At 45.8% G+C, this 23,306-nt stretch overlaps 1 protein-coding gene across 2 annotated transcripts; it reads right to left on the reverse strand.

The window, feature by feature from the left end:
- Nucleotides 1–2,578: 2,578 nt before the first annotated feature.
- On the reverse strand, nucleotides 2,579–22,825 carry ANP32A (acidic nuclear phosphoprotein 32 family member A). Of its 2 annotated transcripts, none has more exons than XM_066592951.1 (7): nucleotides 22,672–22,825; nucleotides 8,860–9,009; nucleotides 6,971–7,093; nucleotides 5,927–6,125; nucleotides 4,807–4,904; nucleotides 3,791–3,836; nucleotides 2,579–2,917 (listed from the first exon to the last, which is right to left on the reverse strand). In XM_066592951.1, the coding sequence occupies exons 1-7, from the start codon at nucleotides 22,723–22,725 to the stop codon at nucleotides 2,859–2,861; spliced, it is 729 nt and encodes a 242-aa protein (XP_066449048.1). In that variant the 5' UTR covers nucleotides 22,726–22,825; the 3' UTR covers nucleotides 2,579–2,858. The 2 variants fall into 2 exon arrangements, with proteins under 2 accessions (XP_066449048.1, XP_066449047.1); XM_066592950.1 differs by having other exon boundaries at nucleotides 2,579–2,920.
- Nucleotides 22,826–23,306: the final 481 nt, after the last annotated feature.

Raw genomic sequence — 23,306 nt, forward strand, 5'->3', positions numbered from 1 at the left:
ATTTTACAAACGAGGTGTTCTAAAACAGTGATCTCTTTTCCTCTACGGGCGCCTATACCTGCTCTGGATGACTGCAGCAACCACCTGCTGATCACCACTAACTACAGGGATGAACTTGAACTTGCCAATTCCCAGTCCTGGTGCAACCCTGCAATTAGCAGTAACCTGTACGTGATATCTGCAGGGCTCCTTAAACCCACGCCTTTCATATAAAAAATGATTTTATGTACTGTATCTGTGTATAAATGACAAAGACCTTTAAATATCTCAACAGCCATAACAAATGGGTTACAATTATTAAATTAGCTTTTGCTTAAAACTTTGTACGTGTGAGTGTGGTTTTACTCGTGCATTTTCCCCCACTTTTAGGGTAGGTTCATACAGGGCGGAAATGCTGCGGAATGGACACAGCATTCCCACATTCAGAAGAGAGTCAACATCTGCATCATTGGTGTGGATTTTGAAGTCAGCTGCGTACTCGCTGCTGATTTCAGAAGACACAGCGCTCACCTAGGAAGTCTTTGGGTGTCAGTGCTTCCCTCACCCGGTACCCAGCAGCCTCTACTGAGCAGCGCCGCTGGTTACCGGTTGCGGAATTTCTGCTGTGGACATTCCGCCACATGTAAACAGAGCTTGTATGTGGTATTTTGTGCCTTTAAAACACAGCATGCTCTAGGTATGTCATTTTATTTTTCAGGTGTTTTCCCCCCACAGACTTCTCTATAGGAAAAAAAAACATCTGTGTCATTTTTTTTTTTTTTAAAGTTACTAACCCCCCCCCCCCCCCTCAAAAAAAAAAAAAGCTATGGGTGACACTTTATTTTATGCCAGTTTTTAGCATAAAAAAAAGCTGCAAAATTGTGCCAGTCTTGCCTACGCAAAAATGTGGTGACTTGGCGGTTAGCACTGCCATTCACCGCTTAAGGGTGTGGTTTGTCAGTAGGGAGTTATGCCAACCCCTGACCGGCAATTGTATAAATTATGCCAGACACTGGTGTAAATTATACCAGAAATGAACATTTCTATGTAGAGGGGGGAGGGGGAGTTCCTGCGTCTTATAAAGCAAATGTGGCGAAAATTCGTTCCGATCCCCATTTTTAGCGCGATCGCGAATTTAACGCGTGGACGCGACTTATTTAGCACGATTGCGCGTTTATGGACTAACTGTGATTGACTAACACACGCCGTCAGCCAATCACAGCCATTCAATGACATCATTGAATGGCTGTGATTGGCTAACACACGTGCGCCTTCAGCCAATCACAGTATTAGCTTTCTGGAGGCAGGGATTTCAAGCCCTACGTCCAGAAAGCAATGCTCTGCCAGGGACCAGGAGGGAGCGACTGTCTGCAGCAGCGCCGCAGAACGCCGGGGGAGGCGAGTACTGATTTTTTCCCCCTATTTTCCCGCTCTAAAACGGGGGTGCATCTTATAAGGCGAAAAATACGGTAACACTAGAGTTTAAAATGCTGATCTTAATAAATTTCCCCTTATATGTGAAGGAAATCTGAGTTTGTTCTGAGGCATTTGTGGCTAAGTGCACCCCAAGAATCCTGAAAGTCAATAGCTTTACCTGCGCATCCTGGAAGACCAATCTTGGGGGATCAGCAGCATTATTACTGCAGTGCTGTTTGTCTCCACTGTTGTCCAGCCAGATTTACAGTGACCGACTATACACCTTCGTAATTTTTACTATAGCAACATGAATCTCAATGCATTGTAGTAAGATGTTGGTCTAACGGCTATGAATTTCTCTCTTTAAATTTTAAAGTTCTTTTTGTTTACTCTGACAAATATCTACCCTTAAATATTGCTTTTCTTAAATATTTGCCTTTTATTAATTGCAAAAATATCCTTTTTTTCAAGTTTAAACACTATCACGTAAAAAAACTCAGAAGAATCTTTATTTTTTCTCTGTCACTGTCCATCATTTTAGTAATATATAATTCAGATATAATGGGGTTTTTTGCTTTTTTCTTCTTCCTCTCTATACAATGTTTCAGAAATTACACTTTTTTTTACACTACACATTTCCCCTATAACTGGAGATGCCATAGCAGCCCAAGTTCCAGGGGATAATGGCTCTGATCATGGGACAAATGTCACAATTACAGCTATGCGATCTAGATAAACCCCGCGTACGAGCATCATCTACAGCGAATCACGCTATTAAATCACGTGACAGCAGTCTCCAACGTCATATTGACACTAAATAACTACAGCAATTGGGGTGAGTAGTTATTGTCACTGTATAAGACAAGACACCACTTTTAAAAAGGGCAAACCGGGAGTAGAGCACAGCAAATGGATTCCCACTGGTCCTCATGTATGAATATGTTCTCAGATTAAAAATGATCCTTGTTGCCCACAACAAGCAGAGGTCAGAGTTTTATGTTCCAGCTTGCGGTTCATAAAGGGTGTATGGCTAAGCAAGACTACTTTTCCTCTGAGACAGGTTTGATACATGAGGTCCAAATGTATCTATCTTTAAGACCTTCTTCAAAAAGGCATCTATAAGGACACAGAGTAAAAACTAGTCTCTAAAAAACAAACAGTAATCCAAACAATTAACAATGGGCATGGGAAAGACTGGGGCTGTATTGAAATAAGTGCTAAAAACACAAAATAAACCTTATTAGAAAAACTTGCAAGAACAGCAGTAAAAATACCAAGCATGACTCTTCTTGTGTGGTTTCTGTCCAGCACACAGCAACCTTACAATCAGGAGATAAAAGGTCAGGGTAATTCAAGGTAAAAACAGTCAAAAGTACAACAGGAGTTCTCAAAAAGGTTCTTGGGGGGCCTCAGTCCTCTTTGTCAGCCACAAGTTGTGCTCCACATGTACCTTGTCCTGTGGATTAATCATCCTCTTCTTCTCCTTCATCTTCAAGGTCCCGTTTTCTTTTCTCACCTTTTTCTGCTTTGGAGGGGAGAAACAGACATGAGTGGATCGGAGACTGCTCAACTGTCAAGAGTGCGCTTATAAGGCTTATTCACTTGTGGGGACTGTGATAAACTACATGAGATGACAACGTGCTCTATTTTAGTGTGCAACTGAGCACTGAAGGCCCCTGTCTGCATGGTTAACTGTGTGATTTTGTGGGGTTAAACAAGACCACCTGGGCCTACCAAGTCAGCTGCCCTGCCTACTCAAACATGGTGGTCCCGACAGCGCATTAAAAGTACAGTACAAAGCGACGTTACAGGTGCTATAGCCTGCGATCATGCGCCCTGCCTAGCGCATATACATCACGTGATAGTAAACGTATATGCGCTTACACCCACGTTCGGCCGCCCCAACAGCACAGGCAGCCAGACCTAAGAAGAGCCTGTTGGGCCTTGGCTACAGAGCTTTATATAGACAGCTCTGCTGACTTTATCCCACAACATGTCCTTTTTAACTTGAAGGGGTCTGAGCTACAATAACAGACACAGCTCACTGAGAAATGTCGCCGTTTCCAGTATGTGTATATATATATATATATAAGCTAAAAATCAGACACTTTTCCATCCTCACGCAGCCCCATTAAGCACACAGAAATTCCCTGCCGTTTGCTTTCTCTCATTAACTCATCTATTTGCTTTAGGTGAAAATTTATCATTTAATCTTTCATCTTAACCATTTTGTAGTTAATTCTTCTAAAACGTAATGAAATCTGAAGAGGGAAAAAAAAACAAAAAAAAAAAAACTAATTTGCTACAATTAGGTCAATGAGTTTCAAATACCACTAGAGGAAAAAAAAAAAAAGCATCGCCTATACCATCTGTGTGTGAGGGATTAGCCACATACCATCCTGGTCAGCTTCATCCTCTTCTTTGTAAGCTTCCTCATCCTCCTTTAGGGAAAAAAATATATAAGATTAATGGTGGATTTCGATGCTGCTCCCATGCCCATTAACCCCTGAAGTGCCTAAAGAAAAACTGTGATAACCTGGCAGTGAATAAACGCAGTGGCCTACTTTTTAGATCATTTAAAAAATTCTGGCAGAGCTCATTGTCAGCGTGTTTAAAGTGGTGGTGTAAGGAAAAAATGGAAGAAAATGACAAATGTTAAGTCTGCAAATAAAAGAACAATCTATCCGTTTAGCAGCCCCCTTCCCCCGTACAGGCTCACCTCTGCTCTCCTCCCCGCTGGCTCTTTGCAATGGGAGGGGGCGGGAGAGGGGCAGAGCTAAGCACCGGCCCGTCCCACCTCCTCCAATTGCTGGCTGCAGATAAGGGGCGAGAATGTGGGCACGGATAAGCTCCCGCTCTTTCCCTGCCCCTTGTCCATAACCATCAATGGGAGGAGGCGGGATGGTCTGGCACTTAGCTCCACCCCTTCCCATTGCAAAGAACAAGCGAGGAGGAGAGCAGAGGTGCACCTGCGATGAGGGAGAAGGGAGGGGAAAGGGGTGATGGCATGGTAGTCTCGGCGTATATGCGCCGGGACCCATGCCGTCTGCACGGGCGCACAAACGTTTGATTTGTACACCCGTTCACCAGTTTTATCTCTCAATGTAGCGTATATCGGCCAGCCGTGTAACCGGCGGCCGATATACACTCATGGGAAAGAAACCTTAGACTGCAGTATCTATATACAGTGATATGTAGAAGCTGCAGAAGACAAACTGTGCATTTTTTTTTTTTTTTTTAAAAGAAACCCTACTGCAAAAATGATTGCCAGTCCAAATCACATGCATTTAAGTGAAAAAAAGGGCCCCCAAAATGTATCCATAGCCTTTTAAGACCAATTTAAAAATAATAAAATCAGATACCTATTGCAAGTCATTTTTTAGCAAGGTTGAATACTAATAAAAGTAGTACCTCCTCTTCGCCGCTCACTTCCTCCTCTTCTCCCTCCTCTTCGTCGTCATCTTCCTCACCTTCTTCACCCGGTGGAGCGTCCTCATCGTAGTCTTCCTCTGTGTGAGGGGGGGCAGCCTCAGTCACCAACAGACTGGAGATGTGTGTAATTTAGTCTCCAGTCTGTGAGCCACAGACAGAGGGAGTAACAAAACATCAGCTAATACCAAGTATGCGATGGGTGTCTAATGTGAAGACACCATGTACATCAAAGGTTTTACGTCAATGGGAAAGTCAAGCCCAAATGAGACTATCAGTTATCTTACTGTATAATGTGTTGACTAGTGTACTTTCCCATATGAGCAATTTACCTTAAGGGACCTATTAAACAGCTTTATCTGGGAGCAACTTTATACCTTTATTCACAGCAGACTGCTCTATGAGTGGAATGAGCAGAGAGCGTTTCCTAATTTGCAACTGGCTCTTTGCTCACCTCATTCAGGGACTACAATTCACTGTAAATCGCCTGTATCTTGACGATGTACTGATGGCGCCAAGGTGGAACATTGTACCAAGCAATCTCTCTTTATAAGACACGAAGCATATTCTGAAGACACAGTGACAATTGGACCGTCGATTATTGAATTCTTAGGCCCAGTAAGGGCCCGTCCTCACCTACGTTACAGCTTTCTGTCTCAGTTCAGTTTTGTCTGCTCCAGAAATGGCACAAAAAGTTTTAGTTTTTTGCTTATTTCAAGGAGTTTCTCAAAGGAAAGCTCTCAGTCTGCTTCTGTTCAGTTAGGATTCCGTTTGGAAAGGGAACAAATAGCACAGAAAGTTATGAAAATGTAAGGACATAATTAAAGAGAAGCAGACTGAAAGCTTTTTTGATTTTTGAAAGCAATAGATCGCAAGCGATTACTCATTCTCCCCCCCCCCCCCCCCCCCGATGACTCCGGAATGAAAACACTACTAAACAACTAGTATATCACCTTTCTGGATGCATGCAAGACATGGTTAGAGTAGAGAGCAGGAAATATTTAGCTTATGAGAAGTCAAGCTTTTGCTTCAAGTGGAATGCTATTTAAAAAAAAATATAAATAAATCAGGATCTGGGAGGGACGGGTTCTCCATTACTCACCATCCTCATCATCATCTTCGTCATCTAAGCCCTCCACATAGGCCTCAGCATCGGAGTCCGGAGCCTCTTTCTCATCACGGTCATACCCATCTAAATAAGTCAGCTGGGGAAGGAGCTTGAAGACATTTTCTCGATAGTCATTGAGGTTGGTGACCTCGCAGTTAAACAGGTCTAAGCTCTTTAGGCTCTCTAGTTTTTTCTGGAGGTGAAGGATAAGTATATTAGCGAGTGTCTGGTTTGTAGACAAAAAAAACTTATAAAATCTTGCGTTTTCTTTGCAAATAACCAGAAAGCCAATTCAAAAGGAAATCTGCCACTAGGTTTATGCTTCCCAAACTACAGGCAGCACAAGGACAAGACAGGCGCAAGGCAACAGGGAGAGGAATCATGGGAGCAAGACTGCACCAGCATTGCCCCATCCTGTTCAACTAGATTGACAGGTTTCTCAAGTGTCTGTGCATAGGATGAAACTTGTCCATCTAACCGATCCGGGCAGGGAGAAGCTCTTCTCCCCATTCTCAGCTGCTTTTCAAAGTACGTTTTTCTGAAATGCCACAACACGTAAGAATAAAACATACTCCAATGTAACATGGATGCCTGTCCACACTTGATGCTGCCCATCGTTTGGGAAGTACGAACATAGTGACAAATTCCCTTTAAAGGGAACCTGCCACTAACTATAAGCACCATAAACTAAGTTATGATGCTTACAGTTTAGGTTATGGTGTGTCTGGGGTGCCTCTTTTCATACTCACCTGGTCCCCTCCTTCCTGCAATTCCCACTTCAAGTGTGACTCTTTTCAGTAGTCTGTGTGTGTGCGCACTTACTTGTAGATGAATGCGAATGCACACACTCCTTTCTGAAAAGAGTCAAGCTTGTTGCGAGCGGCCTGACTCTCTGAAGGACACCGCAGGAACGGGCAAACCAGGCGAGTAGCTCCCTGAAATCCTTATCACCTAAACTACAAAAACCACAACTTAAGTTTACGGTGCTTATAGTTGGTGACAGGTTCCCTTTACGGATCCCGCTTAAATCTGTCTCACCAGAGGTTCTATTGTGCTCAGGTCCTTTATTCTGTTTCCACTTAGGTTGAGGTGTGTGAGGTTTGGACATTTTTCTGCCAGTACTTCCAGTCCACCAGAGATGTTGTTATCACTCAGCTCCAACTACAGATCAAAGTAAAACATTGCTTGATTAGTTTTATGTCTTGGCACACAAAACAATGACCAAATAAAAGTAGATTCAAGACAGTGATATCCTGTTTCCCTAAAAATAAGACCTACCCCAAAAATAAGCCCCGGCATGATTTTTAAATTGCGTCCAGACAGCTATACATGCAAAAAGGAAATATTTGAGCAAAAATTAATATAAGACCCTGTCCTATTTTTGGGGAAACACCATTTCTTCACTCTTCTAGCACCATCCGCAGAATATGTATTCCTTAAGTAGAGAGTTGAGAGGGTGTTTTGCAATGGGCTTATATGTATAAAGGGAGGCCATTGTGTTGGTGGCACCCAGAGGACAGCAGAGGAGAATATTCTACTACTATAACCACTACTACCCAGCCAGTACTAATCGAAGTTCAAGACTAGCTAGTCTATGGATTCAGTTATGCCCTTTAAGGGCAGGTATAAAATGTCCTATATTCATTTATAGTGTTACTGCGGCAGACGAGAAGAGAACAGTACGAGCAGATATAGCCTCTGAAGCAAATGGTTCTACAAGATACTTCATAAGGCATTTTTAATGTTCCATGTCTTCTTTCTCCACTAGGTGGCACTGTATTTACTCCCTATATGAGACATCTTCAAATTAATCAGAACTATGCAGCTGATAGAAGCACCATCTACAGGAAGAAGCACCAGTCTCAGACATGGACCTCATTTACACTTCAGTATAAGGTTTTTTTTTTTGGTTTTTTTAAAGGGGTCATCCAGGCGTACTTTCCCACCCAATCTAACATGGGCCGTAGAGAGACAACTGTACATTAGAAGGGCCGGTTGTTTAGACAGCTGTCCCACGCTCAGCACGTATCATGTACTTGTCAAATTAATTAAAAACAGGGCCCATGCACCATACTCATTGGGTGTCGGATAGTTGCCTTGGCAACCCAATACCCAGCATCAAGTTGTGCACTCTACGCTTCATGTCAGATCAGAGGGAGTGTATGCCTGCGCAACCCTTTCAAGCCAAAATCCAGAGTGGATTCAAGAAAAAAAAAAAAAAAGAATAAAAAAAACTTTGTATTATACATTTTCTCTACATTTATGATACACTTTGTTCTGCTGACTAATACCAATCCAATATTGAAGTGCAAATGAGGTCTAATACTGCAGCAAGAAAGAGGCCATCGGTGCTTAGTACAAAAGAAACTCAGCATAAATGTCTAAAGCTCCATTTATGCACACAGAGGATCGCTCAAAGTTTGTCAGAAACTGACAGTTTTGAGCGATCATTTTGCATTAGCTACTAATGGGCTAATCAGCCCATTAGTAGCTAACTGGCTTCATTTGCATGTATTTAGAGAACAGTGGATAGTCTGTTCTCTAAATACATTGCTATTGTTCTCCAGTGGGACAGCTGCTGAAAGAATGTTATCAGCACTGTCCACAAAGAACCAAGCATGCGATCCCACCTATCAGGGACAACGGACTTTATGAAGTACATTACAGACTTACAAAGTAGAACAAGTCTTAGCAAAAATATAGTATGGCCAACAGCTCAACGGACATCCACAATAACGTCAGGTAGATAATACAAAGTGTTTCTTCCCTAACCAACATATGTCCACGATACGGGTAATCAGGTTGTATACAGTATTCTAGAGTATATACATTGTGTAGCATTACGTTTCGTAACAGAAAAGAAAAAAAAAAAAAATTTTACTTGACAAAAAAAATATATAATATCGTGAACGTGCGACCTCCTTTACCTTTTTCAATTTGTTTAACTTTGGTAAATTTGCGACGGAGCTGAGGCAGACATTAATTGTGCTCAAAAATTCCAGTTCTTCAAATTCGTTTGTCAACCCTTCGATTTTTCCATCCTTTGACCGGCAATTATCCAGTACAAGCTCTTTTACCTGGGGGGAAAAAATATATATAGTGCAGTCAGTGTTAAACAACAGTGCAGGGCGCCGGCATCTGCATGTACAAGCCAATGAAATTCACTCCAAGCACCCTGATCATTGTACCTAGAAATGAAGAGAGCCTTACAGTAATCAGAAGACGGCGCCGCTCGTCCCTTGGCTAGTCCCTTTAGAGGGAAGTACGAAAGCTGGACTTTTAAAGGGAACCTGTCACTTCCTACGAGCCTCTAATGGTATGGGCTCATGGGACAGAGAGGCACCAAGCCAGGGGGAATTTGTAAACTTAGCTGCCTCCCCCATTCCCTTACGGTCCAGCGCTCAGTCCATCGAGACGTCACTGTGTGTGTACATGTAATGAAGGGAAGGACTGTGTACCGGGTTTGTGAGTGGACCGTAAGGGAACAAGGAGGCAGGCGAGTATGAAAGCCACATCCCGGACTGCATGCTTCCAGCCCTAGGAGCTTATGGGGGCTCACAGGACATGACGATTGTTTAAGAATTGTCCATTATTTTCTATGGAGGTGTTCCAGAAATGCATGGTACTAGCAATGCCATGCGAGTGTGATCTGTTATTAAAACATTTTATTTTTTGGAACCACATGCAATTTTATTCACGCTTAAAGTGTGGTGCAAATCACACATTTTTAAAAATGCATAAAGATTACGGGTAAAAAGGGATGGTTTTTCACCAACCTACAGATCACACCTGCCCAGCCTAATGGAGAGCTTTAGTCAGTTTTCTTATATAAATACCAACACGTTTCACAGTGCTGTACAGAGGTTGTCATCTTGCCCATCAGTCCCTGTCCACAAGGGTGTTGATATGACAATCAATCTTCCTCATCTCAAAAACACACAAACTAACCTATACAGGCTTGCTTTTCTGCTGACAAAAACCTTTATACCCAGTGTAAAAGATAGATAAAATACATAGGTCAGCCAGAAGGCCTGGATTAAAGTCATCCGAATCTGGAAACTGTAGCAGCATCACCCAACACTCTAATATGAATGATGGCAGCACAACAGTCCTGGAGAGAAGATCTGGCTTATTACATTCCAACATGCCTGATCCTTTGTTCCCTGGATGATCAGACCTGCCTGGCATCAGCTTAGTCCACTCATCGAAATATACATGAATGCATGGACAAGCCAACAGTGCAAGTATACATATGCCATCCGATTCCTATGGTTGTCCTCAGTGGGTTGTGCAAAACTAAATCGGCTGCACGAGGGTGGATTTGCATTGCGGAATCCAAAGCGGTTGTCCACCTCCGGATTCCGCAGCAAATACTGCCCATAACATGCTATTGAAAAACACTTTTTTCTCCACATGAGCAGAAATCAAATGCGATTTTCCGCTTGCGGAGAAAAAAGTTGCGTCATGTTCTATTTTACTGCATATTAAGTGCAAGTTCTCTATGAGCGCATAATCACACCGCCAGTACACAATTACATTGCGTATGGCCGGCGTATATACGCGGTGGTGAAGAGACAGTGCTGGAAATTTAAACAAAGAAAATACAGGAAGACTGCGCACGACAGCGTGCATGAGATATGCCGTCATGTGTAGTACAATATTGCTGCCAGGTACTATTGTATCTTGTCACCACTAGGAAGTAGGGGTGGAGACAAGATTGACAGGGGGTGACGCCACCTGTTCCTGATTGGCTGGCTGCTGCCTCCCCTTGCTTAGCCTCACAGGTCCTGCCAGTCACTGAGAATGTTGTCCGGCCAGCCGGCTGGCCAGGAAGATACTTTGGCAGGGAAGCTGCTCAGCTCTTCATCGCCTCTCAGCAGCGGCGGCGACAGGTGCTGAAGGTAGGAGGCAGCAGAGGAACAGGAGCAGTACCAGACACCGGCCTCCCATCTCACCTTTAGTGGCCCCACGGTGGTAGAACCCTGCTCGACTGATGCAGGTTTTATGCAAACAGCCGCAAGAGCCCGGTCTAAGCCTCATTTATCAAAAACATTGATAACTAGGATGTAGCGTGATTATTTTATCATAGTGATGCCTAAAGTTACCATTTTAAATGCACTAAACTACCATAATCACTGAAAAAACATGAGTCCTATATGTTGGAATCTGGGAACATTGAGGAAAACTCCACAGCCCTGGCTCATGCTGCAGGAGGCGGCCAACACGTCCCCCTCATAGGTAACCGTCACCTGCCGCGGCAGAACGAGGACATTAATATGCAAGAAATGATCTGAAAAGATGAAAGAAGCTTGAAAATGGGATTTAATTACTAATCAGACGGAGAAGCTACTTTGGAATTAACACTGGAGCAGAATTATTAATACAGGCCTAAATTTAGATGAGAAGAAACTAGACAAGATTGGCAAAATCCATGCCGAGTGTCACAATACTGTGCATGGTAGAAGAAACCGGGCACAACTTGCTGGACATATTAGGCTCTTTTCAAGCAAGGCTTTTATCTCGGGCGCCGGTTTTGTACAGGGTTACTATCTTCTACGCAGAAGCATACAGTTAAGGCCTTGACGCGCATCGCCGCAAGAAAAAAAAAACAAAAAACGTAGCAATATCGCATCGCTGGTCCATGCAATATCGCGGCAGTTTCTCATTGTGATACCGTGATTTTGTAGTGCTACAAAGTTGTATGTTCTGCGGCTTGAAATATAAGCCCTAGCTGCAGAAAAAAAAAATAAAAGTATACATCTAGAAGCGCTGTCCGGGGCTCTGCTGCATCTTTTCCCCGACACCATTTTTCATCTCTTCTGGCCTGGGTTTGAAAAATCCCCGCCTCCTGGAAGTACTGGCTGTGATTGGCTGATGCTTAGCCAATCAGAGGCAGGGATTTTTCAATCCCCAGCCAGAAGAGATGAAGGAGAATAGTGCCAGGGAGAAGATGTGGCCAGGCTGACAGCGCTTCTAAGGTGATGTATTTTTTTCCCCTCTGCAGCTAGGGCTTAGGTTATGGCTATGACAGTAGTATTTCCTACTGTCAAAGTTGCATCACACCACATGAAAATTGCATTTTCTTGCGATGCAACAGAGGAAGGCTCCATAGGGAAACATGGGCTACAAAACCTCACGAGTCGCGTGCATATCGCCGGGCCCACAAGGTTCTTGTATTGCGTTGTCGCATGCTACAAAACATCGCATGTGTGAAGTAACCCATAGGAAAGCATGGGCTTCACATACATGCCATTTTTAGCAACGTGACAAAATCGTGCGACTTTGTCGCCCGCGTGAACAAGGCCTTAAGATGCGAGATGGAGATCTTTGATCCGGCTGAAATGACTGAAACCATGTAGAATGGATACTAGTCATTTTCTATCTAGTTGAAAGGACGGAGAGAGGAAACCAATGCGAAAGAGGGACCAAAGAAGCCCCAGTCTCACATGTTAAGCCCTACGGTGCCGTCCCGTTTCCGCACAGAAGACGAATCAAATGCAAAAGATAAAAATGGTAGTGTGAACAGAGCCTTGGATAGTAATCTAAAGCCTGATTTAGACAATGATTATCGCTCAAAAGACTTTTAAATCGGTGTTCTTTTAAAGTGTAAGGTGACCACTCAAATGTTGAGTGATCACCTTGCGCTCCGAGCGGAGGATGCAGAAGACAAGCTGGGTGTTCCAGCTTGTCTTCTGCATCCAGCTGTTATCGGCTCAGAATGCCCAGCTGTTATACAGCCAAGCGCTCCCAGCGGGGTACAGAGAACACAGCTGGACCACTGTGTTCTTCATACCCCGCCTGCCTTCAGGGAGCAGGATACAGCTGAAACAATAGTATCAGCTGTATCCCGCTGTGAATTCCTGATAAACTGATTGCTGATCTTTTAGCATGCTGAAAGATCAGCGACGGCTTAACGAAAACGGCACGATGTCAGTGCAGTTAGACAACGATTATCGCTCAAAAGATGGCTTTGAGGGCCTTAACTCTTACATCTACTCTTGGCCAGCTTACTTTACAACAGTATTTTTCATTAAACGGCGCACGGTGTGAATAGCTCGCGCAATTTGCTACTTCTGCTGGCCCAGCCTGTTTTACTAGTCACTTTTCAAAACCATCTCTAGTGAGGTGCAAATAACTTAGAGTCAAGAAGAAAAAAAATTAGGGGACATACTAAAACACTGATCTTCGTAAAGTCTCAGTCACATGGCCGTATGTGTAAAACGCTGCAAGTATTATGCAGCATTTTACCGCCATGTGAGCTGATGGCAAGGCGGGTATCACTGCGCATAACAGAGTATCTCACGCATGCTGTCATGCGCAGTACGATTGGTTTGTCTTTTTATTCCCCGCTCTATTTTATAGTGGCGTTGCGTATTTAACGCCGCAGATACGCAATGTATTGCCCATGTACAGCATTTAGTAAGCACCCCATACAGAACAAAAGAGCCGTGATACACTGTTAAATAGAACATGCCGGGGCCTTTTTTGCGTGCATATTACCCACAATGAATAGATCAATGTACTTTCACTGACTCCATTCACTGCGTAATTTGAGGTGAAATTACATTTATGGGAATGAGCCCTTAAGTCCCCGCCAGGCAACACCTCTATTAAGAAGCACTCTTAATAAATCTGTCACCTCTCCGTCGATCCCCAGGCGATTTCTGTCAGAAACCATAATATAATGGCGGAGCTGTAGCACGCAGCGCCATTCTTCTTACAAACAATACAATCTATGTCGAGAGCTCCTATAGGCTCCTCTAACGCAGTTGTGAGCAGACATTACAATATCACAGCCTATTCCCGTTATATGGTCAGCGCTCGGCCTGCCCACTGTCCATAACGAAGACCGCAGCCACTTGCATCGGCTCCACACGTCACCGCAGGGGGACGCTCTCTAACGATTATCAATAAATAAATGCAACCTAAAATACTAGGTGCCACAGTCTTATGAAAGCGGTCTGAGAGAAAATCTGTGTCACCCCTAGCAACCAATCACAGCGCAGCTTTCATTTTACCTCAGCAGTGTAAGACATGAAAGCTGCACTGTGACTGGTTGCCAGGGGCAACAGATAGATTTCCTCTCAGACAGCTCTCATAAGAGTGTGGCGCCGACCTAGTTTTCCATGGCCCAGCTTTTATATATTTGGCAATGGCTAACAATGAACTACCTGAGCTGCAGCATTGATACTGCCTGTAAAGAAATGGCTGACCACGAAATAAGGTACATTGACGCGACTCATCGCCCCGCCGCAACAAATAAAAATTATGTGCAGCAGACTGTTGACATGCTAAAAAAATCCTCAGTAATCCAGAAAGTGTCCACAGATTAGAGCTACATGGCGGCTTTGGTCACGCATCATCGAGCGGCCAAACTTTTTACTAACTGAATACAGGCAGGAAATACGGCCGTGTGATTGGACTCTTAGGCCTCATGTCAACGGGCAAAAGAAGAATTAAAATCCGCAGCGGATTTTAACTCTTCTCCTGCCCGCGGATCCGCTTTGACCACCTGCGGACAGATAAATATCCGTGGATGGTCAATAAAAAAAAATGGAGCATGAAAAAAAAAAAAAAACACATGACATGCTCCATTTTCGTGCGGGTCTAAAATAAGAATAACCTACCCGCAGCGGACCGGGCGTGTCTTCTCTTCCTCACGGCCGGATCTTCTTGCTTCGGCCCGGCGGATGCGTGCGGCACACCACCGACGTGCCGAGTACATCCGCCAGCCGAAGAAAGAAGATCCGGCCGTGAAGAAGAGAAGACCTTCCCGGTCCGCTGCGGGTAAGTTAATTCTTCTTTTCAGTGCTCATGTCTGTGGGGCAGGAGGGACCCTGATTTTCCCCGTGGACATGAGGCCTTAGGCCTCATGTCCACTTGAAAGATACAATCCGCGCGGATTTGCTTTAAATGGTATTTTCTTTGCATGCAGATAGCAATGTTGCTGATCCGCGCGGAATCCGCTGCAGAATAGAGCATGCTGCGTTTTTTCTCCTGCACGTGAAAAACGCAGTTGTTTTAAAATACCATCCACGGGTGCAAAAATCAATTTAATGGACCCGCGGATGGCCAATGATTCCCCATGGGCAAAATCCGCAATTCCATTTAGCTAGTGGACATGAGGCCTTAGCGGATTTTGCCCATAGGGAAGTATTGGCCATCCGCGGTCCATTAACCCCTTGAGTGGCACGCCCGGAAAATTTCCGGGGACGAGCTCCACTGCTCATAGTGACATAGCCCGGAAGATTTCCGGGCTATGTATCACTATGGGAGCTGCAGAGCACAATGCCACAAGCTGTGACAGTGTGCTCTGCCTGCACAGACCCACAGAGAGCAGTGCAAGGGCTTTGAAAAACCAGCAGAAGATATTGCGGACATGTCGGCAACCTCCTGCTTTGTTTACAGGTTGCCATAGAGACCATCGGCTTGTCAGAAGCAAGCCGATGGTCTCTGTGGCAGGGAGAGCTGGTTGTTAGCTGTCAGAGGACAGCTAGGTACTAGCTCTTACAGCAGAGATCAGAGAAAACCTCCGATCTCTGCTGTGTTAACCCTTTACATGCTGCAGTCTATGTGACTGCAGCATGTAAAGGGCTGTCACTGCAGCATGTAAAGGGCTGTCACCATCGGACCCCCGGAATGTGATCAGGGGTCATAATGGGTCCCTGTGAAAGTCCCCTAAAGGGACAAAAAAAAAAAAAAAAAAAATTTAAAAAAAAAAAAAAAAAAGTAAAAAAATTAAAAAAAACCCTTGTCTCCCTTTACTTTGTAAAAAATCAAAAATACTATCACACATGTGGTATCCATGCGTCGTAATGACCCAGAGAAGGAAGTTAATACATTATTTAACCCCTTAAAGGGGTTGTCCCGAGGCAGCAAGTGGGTCTATACACTTCTGTATGGCCATATTAATGCACTTTGTAATGTACATTGTGCATTAATTATGAGCCATACAGAAGTTATAAAAAGTTTTATACTTACCTGCTCCGTTGCTGGCGTCCTCGTCTCCATGGTGCCGACTAATTTTCGCCCTCCGATGGCCAAATTAGCCGCGCTTGCGCAGTCCGGGTCTTCTCCTCTTCTCTATGGGGCTCCGTGTAGCTCCGCCCCGTCACGTGCCGATTCCAGCCAATCAGGAGGCTGGAATCGGCAATGGACCGCACAGAAGCCCTGCGGTCCATGAAGACAGAGGATCCCGGCGGCCATCTTCAGCAGGTGAGTATGAAGACGCCGGACCGCCGGGATTCAGGTAAGCGCTGTGCGGGTGGGTTTTTTAACCCCTGCATCGGGGTTGTCTCGCGCCGAACGGGGGGGGGGGGGGGGGTTTAAAAAAAAAAAAACCCGTTTCGGCGCGGGACATCTCCTTTAATGACATGGCCCCTTTTTTTCTTTTTTCCCCCCCATTTCTTTTTTTCCTCCCCCCTGTTTAAAAAAATCACAACTTGACCCGCAAAAAACAAGCCCTCATATGGCCATGTCAATGGAAAAATGAAAAAGTTATGGCTCTTGAGACGCAACTGCAAAACTAGTTGAAATTCAATGATTAGACCATTTTAAAAAACCTGCCCTGGTGGGCACGACAGGGTGGTAGGAAACCCGCCACTCAAGGGGTTAAATTGATTTTTGCACCCGTGGATGGTATTTTAAAAGAATTGCGTTTTTCACGCGCGGGAGAAAAAACGCTGCATGCTCCATTCTGCCTCGGATTGCGCACGGATCAGCAACATTGCTATCACATTGATAGCTATGTGTGTGGATATCTGCATGCAAAAAAAAATACCATTTAGCAAATCCGCCGCGGAAATCCGCGGCAGATTCTGCGCAGATTGTATTTTTCAAGTGGACATGAGGCCTTAGGCTAACATCACACAGGCAAGTTTAATATCACAGCCCGATTTCGCGCTCACCAACATGTGATTTTGCCGCAGATGCTGCACTTCGGTCCTCCGCCATGGCTTTTAGCCGCAGTGGAGGATCGCAGAATTTCTCCAATTTTTTTTTTTTTTTTTTTTAACGGGACCACGAATCGCACCATGTGCACCTAGCGCATGGCGGGAGGCTGCTGCCAGCCCCATTGAAAACAATGGGAGATGCAATGTGAGAGTGCGCGCAAACATGAGGGATGTTTTCCCGCATCGCAGCATACCCTATGCATGACCCCATTCAAAAGAATAGGGATCAAATTTGTGCGCCTCGCAACGCGCAAATCTCATGCAATTTTCTCACCTGTGTGACCCCGGTCTTAGGGCGGACTCAAACGAGCGTTTTTATGCGTGCAATACACAGAATAGAGCCCATTTGCCCACACAAAAAAAGAAAAACCGCAACATGCTCCAATATAATGCGCATTTGGGCAAAGGCCCCATAGGAGTCTATGGGGAATAGGGTGGGGGGAGAATGTTCACCCGATATCTGCGCAACACCACATCAGGAACTAATTGGGCTAGAGAGCCACTTAACTAATGGTGCGGCTGTGTGCCACGCCCAAGTGAAATGCCCCAGACAGTGCAAAAAGTACATTAATATGTACAAAAAAAAAAAAAAAAAAAACGACTTGATCACAGCATTGGTACGCTACATTACCGCGTGCACTAATTCCCATGTAATACCGCCGTTTGGGCACTTAAGTGCTCATGGGCAGCTCTTCCAGCAACTACTGCTCCTGTGCCATTACACAGAAGGGATATTCGTTGACCAAATAAAAGCGGAGCGTGCCAGAGATCTTTCGCCCGCCCGCCTTCAGAGCTACAACCGTAGCTCATAGGAGTAGGTCTGCCTGTTTACACGGCTGACAGACGGTTGGTTTTTAAGGGAGTTAAAAACCAAGGTACGCCGACGAGCGAGTGATTTAAGTTCACTTGCCCTGCGAGTCCGGTGCTTTCAGGCGGTGACAGTTCCCTGCGTTTTTTGATCGATTACTCAACCGTCAGCATGTGCAAAAGTTCTCTCAAGGTGCAACCTTGTTGTGGACCACATTAGAGCTAGCCAATAGTCAACTCAACTTACACTGAATTGTAGGGAGGGGAGGGGGGGGGGGGGGGGGGAATAAATAAATCTATTGTTGGAGAACCCGGCGAGATGGCCCTTCATAAGCCAGGCTGTCCACGGGCGTTGTGAAGTACCACAGCAGATCTCCGCCGTGGGAGTCGCTGCCCGGGAGCAGGCGCCGCACACAAATCTCGGCCGGTCAGCCTAATTTAATAGATAGGCTGGCCATGGAGAATCGGGGCAATTCGCAGCATGCTGCGAATTGCCCGTCGTGAGCGGAGAATCGCAATGATTCTCCGCTCATGGACACGGGGCTGGCGCAACGCTATGAAAAGCTTCAGCCTGCGTGATTCGCCGGCGATTTACCGCCGGCGAATACATGGTCGTGGACAGGGGGCCTAACTCAGATAACACTTTATTTTGTGAATAAGCCAGCCCCATGGAGAAAATGCACTATTTGTCCTGTATTGTGTCTTTAAAGGTAATCTGTCAGAATCTGCATCTCTTCACGTATCCAGCTACTACGTGGGGATCAAACACTGACACATGCTTCTTAAGGGGCTCTTAACATTTGTAAGGAAGAAGTTCCCACACCTCAGGAAAGTGAAGAGAACTTTCTTCTATGTGCAAAAGATATACAACAAGCCTATGCGGTTTGAGCAGAGCTGTTACCCATGGCATATATACCTTAGGCCCCCTGCACACAGGCGGAAATTCCTACAGAATTTCTGGCCGTGCCCGCTTGTATAAGATTACATTAGACAATGCAATCCTATGCACACAGACGTGATTTGTCCGCGTGAAAACATGCACGGAAAACAAATCAAGGCATGTCCTATTTCTGTGCGGGTCTCGCAAAGGACTGCACAGAAATGGGCGGCAGCCGGCGCATCACAGAGCAGAGGAGAGGCCGGGAGCGGGTGAGCCGCAGGGCTGTACAGGGGCACGGGCTGCAGGATTTCCGTAGCGCAGTCTGCTAGGGAGAATCCGCGGCGTGTGCTGTACAGCAAGCTATGTGCAGCGGAACATCCTGCATGGAATCCTCAATGCAAACAGGAGATTCCAAGCTGCAGCGTCTCAGGTTATGCTGCGGATTCGGACTTCAAGCTCTGCAATGGAAAGGTGGAAACTCAAAGCAAATCTGCACCGAAATCACTGCGTTACAAAGAAAAGTGGGTTTTATGGACCCAATTTCTGTGCTTCTTACAGAGTTTTGGGTGTGGATTCCAAATGTGTGCTCAGATTGTGACGGCCAGGAACAGATTTACAGACAATATCCTTAACAGCAGAAGATGATGTGCAGATAGAATCGCAGTAAAATGTTTTATAAATGCACTTATGAACAGCAAGGGCTCATACCCTCAGACGGAGCAGGATACGCCTGCGGTTTTACGCTGCGGGGATAAACAAAAAAGGCCCCACTGGCGATCGCAGTCTCCATTAATACTATATTAATGCCGACCTCCTGCCATAGAAAAACGCTGTAAAATAGAACATGCTGCGATTTTTTCCCCGCTGCATAGATCCGCAGCAGAATCCTGCATGTGAGGACTGAGCTATATAATAGCTGCGTTATTTCACCGCGGGGAATGAGGCAGAAATCCGTCCATGGGCATTAGCCCCAAGTCTTGAATGGGGTAGCATACAGTTTTATGCCCAGGAACGTAATATCGCTGCAGAAGTCACAGCCAGATACTGCAGCGAATTCCGCAGCAATATCAGTCCATAGACACGCCATGTTAAAAGATTCTTCCCTGCCCACGAGCGGAAATCAACTGTGATTTTCTACTTACGGGGGGGGAAAAAAACCCACAGAATGTTCTGTTCTGTGCAAGGAAAAAAAAAAAAAAATGCATGGACGGCTTCCATTGCAGTCAATGCGAGTCGCCGCAGATCCGTGTCATTGCCGGCAGTGTCATGCCCTGCACGGTGCTGGCCAAGACACTCTGCTGGGGATCTGGACAGGTGAGTATAGCTTCTCTGGCCCGCACTGGGTCCGATTCGGTTTCACAGTCGGAATCTGACCCGGCCGTGTGCATGAGGCCATAAGATCACCAGGTGGCAGATGTATAACAAAGACTTCCCAGAAGTGGCAGGAATCTGAGAAGTTAGATACAATGTTTGCACAGGTCACTTATTTCTTTCCTGCCCGCCAGTGTTCTCCCCTGGAATATTCCAGCAGGCTTCCACTTTCCAATTGCACATAAGCCCTGGTGAAATCTGTCACCATGCTCATCTGAGAAGTCTCTGCATCTCCCTGGGAAGTACCATTGGGTGGTTTCACACCTGTGATGGGGATTCCACTGTCCTTCTCTGTTCAGGGGGCAGGAATGGGAAATCTCTGCGGCAAAACGGTTCTCTCTCTGGATGGAGCAGAAGAGCGCCGGATGAACCCCGTTGTCTATAATGGGGTCCATGCACTTTCCGCTCAGCTTTTGGACAGAAGAAAAATCATTGCATGCAACGCTTTTCCATCTGGTATTTTCAGCAGCACCTGTGACGGAACGTCCAGCCGCAGATTCTGATGCGGATGTGAAGCTGACCTGAGACAGCTTTGATAAATGAGGCCCACTGTGTTAATGGGCAATATACTGTAACAAGCTGCTACACCAGTGAATACTTTACTTTCTAATGAGGGCTAAAACTTGTCATTCTCTTGCCTGACAGGTGATTTTGGTGTCTGTATTTGGATTCAGCGCCCTGAATAGAGGTGAGAATTCTGATTTCCTACCCCCCAACACAGAAATATACACCTGTGTAACAGTGCTTTTTGGGAGAAACCAGCACCATTTAATGCAGAATTGGCCGCTGTGTATTTGTTGACGAGTTTTCGCTGCAGAAAGGCCCCGGCGAACACGGCCCGTGCGAACATACCCAAGGGTGCCTTCACACGTTGCTGATTTGCAGCAGATCTCACTCTGGTGCAATCTGCTGCAGAAACATCGGCAGCAGTGTGTGACGCACCCTCAGGACATGTTCAGACAGTGAAATTCACCACAGTTCTTCATGCAGATCCAACGCAGACTTTACTAGCAATGTTTGCGTCATTTTGAAAATAGTGTTTCAACAGGTTTTCGCATTGGTATTTCCCACGCTGATTTTGACCATTTCCAGGATATAATCCGCATGTGGATCCACGCTGTAAGCCACGGCAGAACGCGGCCATGTTTTTTTGAAGGCGCAGGGCTTATTTACAAGAAAATTTACATGCTTGAAAAATTTGCATGTGCAATACGCAGAGAATAGGACCCCTTGGTCCGTTCACATGTGCGCCTTTTTGCGCAAAAAAAAAACAAAACACGCAGCATGCTTTATTTTCTGCCACATATTGAACTAATGAACTTAAACTTTTCAATGTCATTGGACGCTCTCTTTTCTTTTATATATATATATATATATATATATATATATATATATATATATATATATATATATATAAAGGTCTCTTCGGATCTATTCCATTACGCCCGTGGAAGGACCCTGCGGGGTTGGAGAGCTCGCTGTAACATCTTGTATTTTGTTAGCCATTAAAAGGGATCATATCTACAAGATGGACTTGGTTTCTGTTGGGGGGAACAATCACACTTTTTTCTTTTTTTACCCACAAATGCGCATGATTTGTGTGCCCGTAAAGTACAGTAAAGCACCCCCCTGCGCATGCAAATACACAACAGCCATAGCACAAATACGCACATAACTACAGACACACCCATGAGAATCCGGCCTTAGGGTGGGTGCACAAGGGGGGGGGGGGAATTTGCCATGGAGTTTCCATGCAGACCCCCTGCATCTATAGTAGCAGCATAGTGAACAAGGTTTTAAAAAAAATATATAAATTAATTTTTTTTAAAAGATGATTTTAGCACAGACCTGCAGTAGAATCCGTCTCTGGGGAAATATACCCTTTAGGGGGGGGGGGGGGGGGGGAACAAAACACCAAAAACAAAGACTATGTGAAATTAGAGGGGAAAAAAAGTGCATTACCCACTATTTTTTAAGGCGCTATTTAAAAAATAAATAAATAAATAAATAGGAAAAAAAAAAAACCACACACATGGCGCTCAGACGCCATGCAAGCACAGCTCGTTTATAAAGCAGTTTCCTGCATGGAGATCTGATGCAAATCCCGTCTTTTTTGCACCAGAGCGTAGGGCAGCCCTAGCAGACAATGAGCGCGGACGCGTCCCCAGCAGCCGCCCGTGACCTACATTGCACTGAGTGCAGCCTGGGGTGACGGCGCCGGATCTGAGCAGCGGCGGGCGGTTGTCACTAGCCACTGCCATGCATCATACAGACCGGGGTATACGTGCTGCCAGCCTCACCCCGCTCCGTAGGATCAGCGGGCACATAGCTGGGTGCTGCCTACTCGCTGCCCACCAGCACATATATGGGGGCACAGCCAGCAGCTGCAGTCTATAGGGGGCATCCTAGAAGCGCCCATCGTATTATACGCCTGGGATCCGTGCAGATGATCGCACGATATCCCCGTGTGTGTCCGGGATCGGGCAGTGGCCGTCACAATAGCATCAACAGTAACCGTGTGATCGGCCGATGCATGGACAGATCGGTCGGGTCCGCACTCCCAGCACATGGCTACAGTGCACGGAGCGTACACAGAGCCCGCAGGTAGCATTACCCCCGGCTACAGGTATCGGGGCCTACCACCCCCGCAGCGGTCACTCGGCCTGCCCCCGGCCGGCGCCACTCCTCCTCCCTCGCACGCTCCGTCCCCCCCGGCGCGGCCTCCTTACATCGGCCGGTGTCCTGTTCCGCAGCTCCAGGTGAATCCTCCTCTTCATGTCCATTTTGCGGCGGCGGCTGCTTTTGTCTACAATGGAGTTGCTCCCGTCGAGGTGACGTAAGTGTCACGTGCTGAAGGAGGCGGTCACCTGACTAGTCCCGGCTCCTCCCCTCTTTCCCATTCAGTAGATAGACGCTCTGGCAGTGAGGTCGTGCTAGCATTGTACGGTGTAATAGAGCGGGAGGGATAATTTAGTTAACGGGGGGGGATTCATACGTCGTGTGTGGCGCGGCGGGGACGCAGATGACCGCTGCCCGTTAGTGCACACTAACTTGCTGGTTCAGGGTGACGGGACGAGTGTAGCTTTTCGTTGATTGACAGTTCACCTGTCCAATCAAGTTGCATCTTCTTCCACAATCAGCCAATAGCGTTCGGCGCTGCGGCTAGTGAGGAGACCAGAGAAATGGCGCGCGGTGCAGAGAGGAGCGGAGAACATACAGATATATCACCGCGCTGTACTGAGTGATTCCATAATATAGCGCTAAAGGCCCTGGCCACTAGGGGGAGCTCAAGCCTATGCAGTTTTATACACTGAATTTAATGGGAGCCATATAACTTCCCCCCCTAGTGGTGGCTGCAAGTAAT

Source organism: Eleutherodactylus coqui, chromosome 2, assembly GCF_035609145.1.
Source record: "Eleutherodactylus coqui strain aEleCoq1 chromosome 2, aEleCoq1.hap1, whole genome shotgun sequence".
NCBI lineage: Eukaryota > Metazoa > Chordata > Amphibia > Anura > Eleutherodactylidae > Eleutherodactylus > Eleutherodactylus coqui.

Coding starts and splice junctions, on each gene's coding strand:
- ANP32A (XM_066592950.1), bottom strand. CDS start 22,725: ATGGACATGAAGAGGAGGATTCACCTGGAGCTGCGGAACAGGACACCG. Junction 6,126..6,970: donor TGAGCACAATAGAACCTCTG/GTGAGACAGATT, acceptor CTTCACCTCCAG/AAAAAACTAGAGAGCCTAAA. Junction 3,837..4,806: donor AAGTGAGCGGCGAAGAGGAG/GTACTACTTTTA, acceptor TTTTCCCTAAAG/GAGGATGAGGAAGCTTACAA.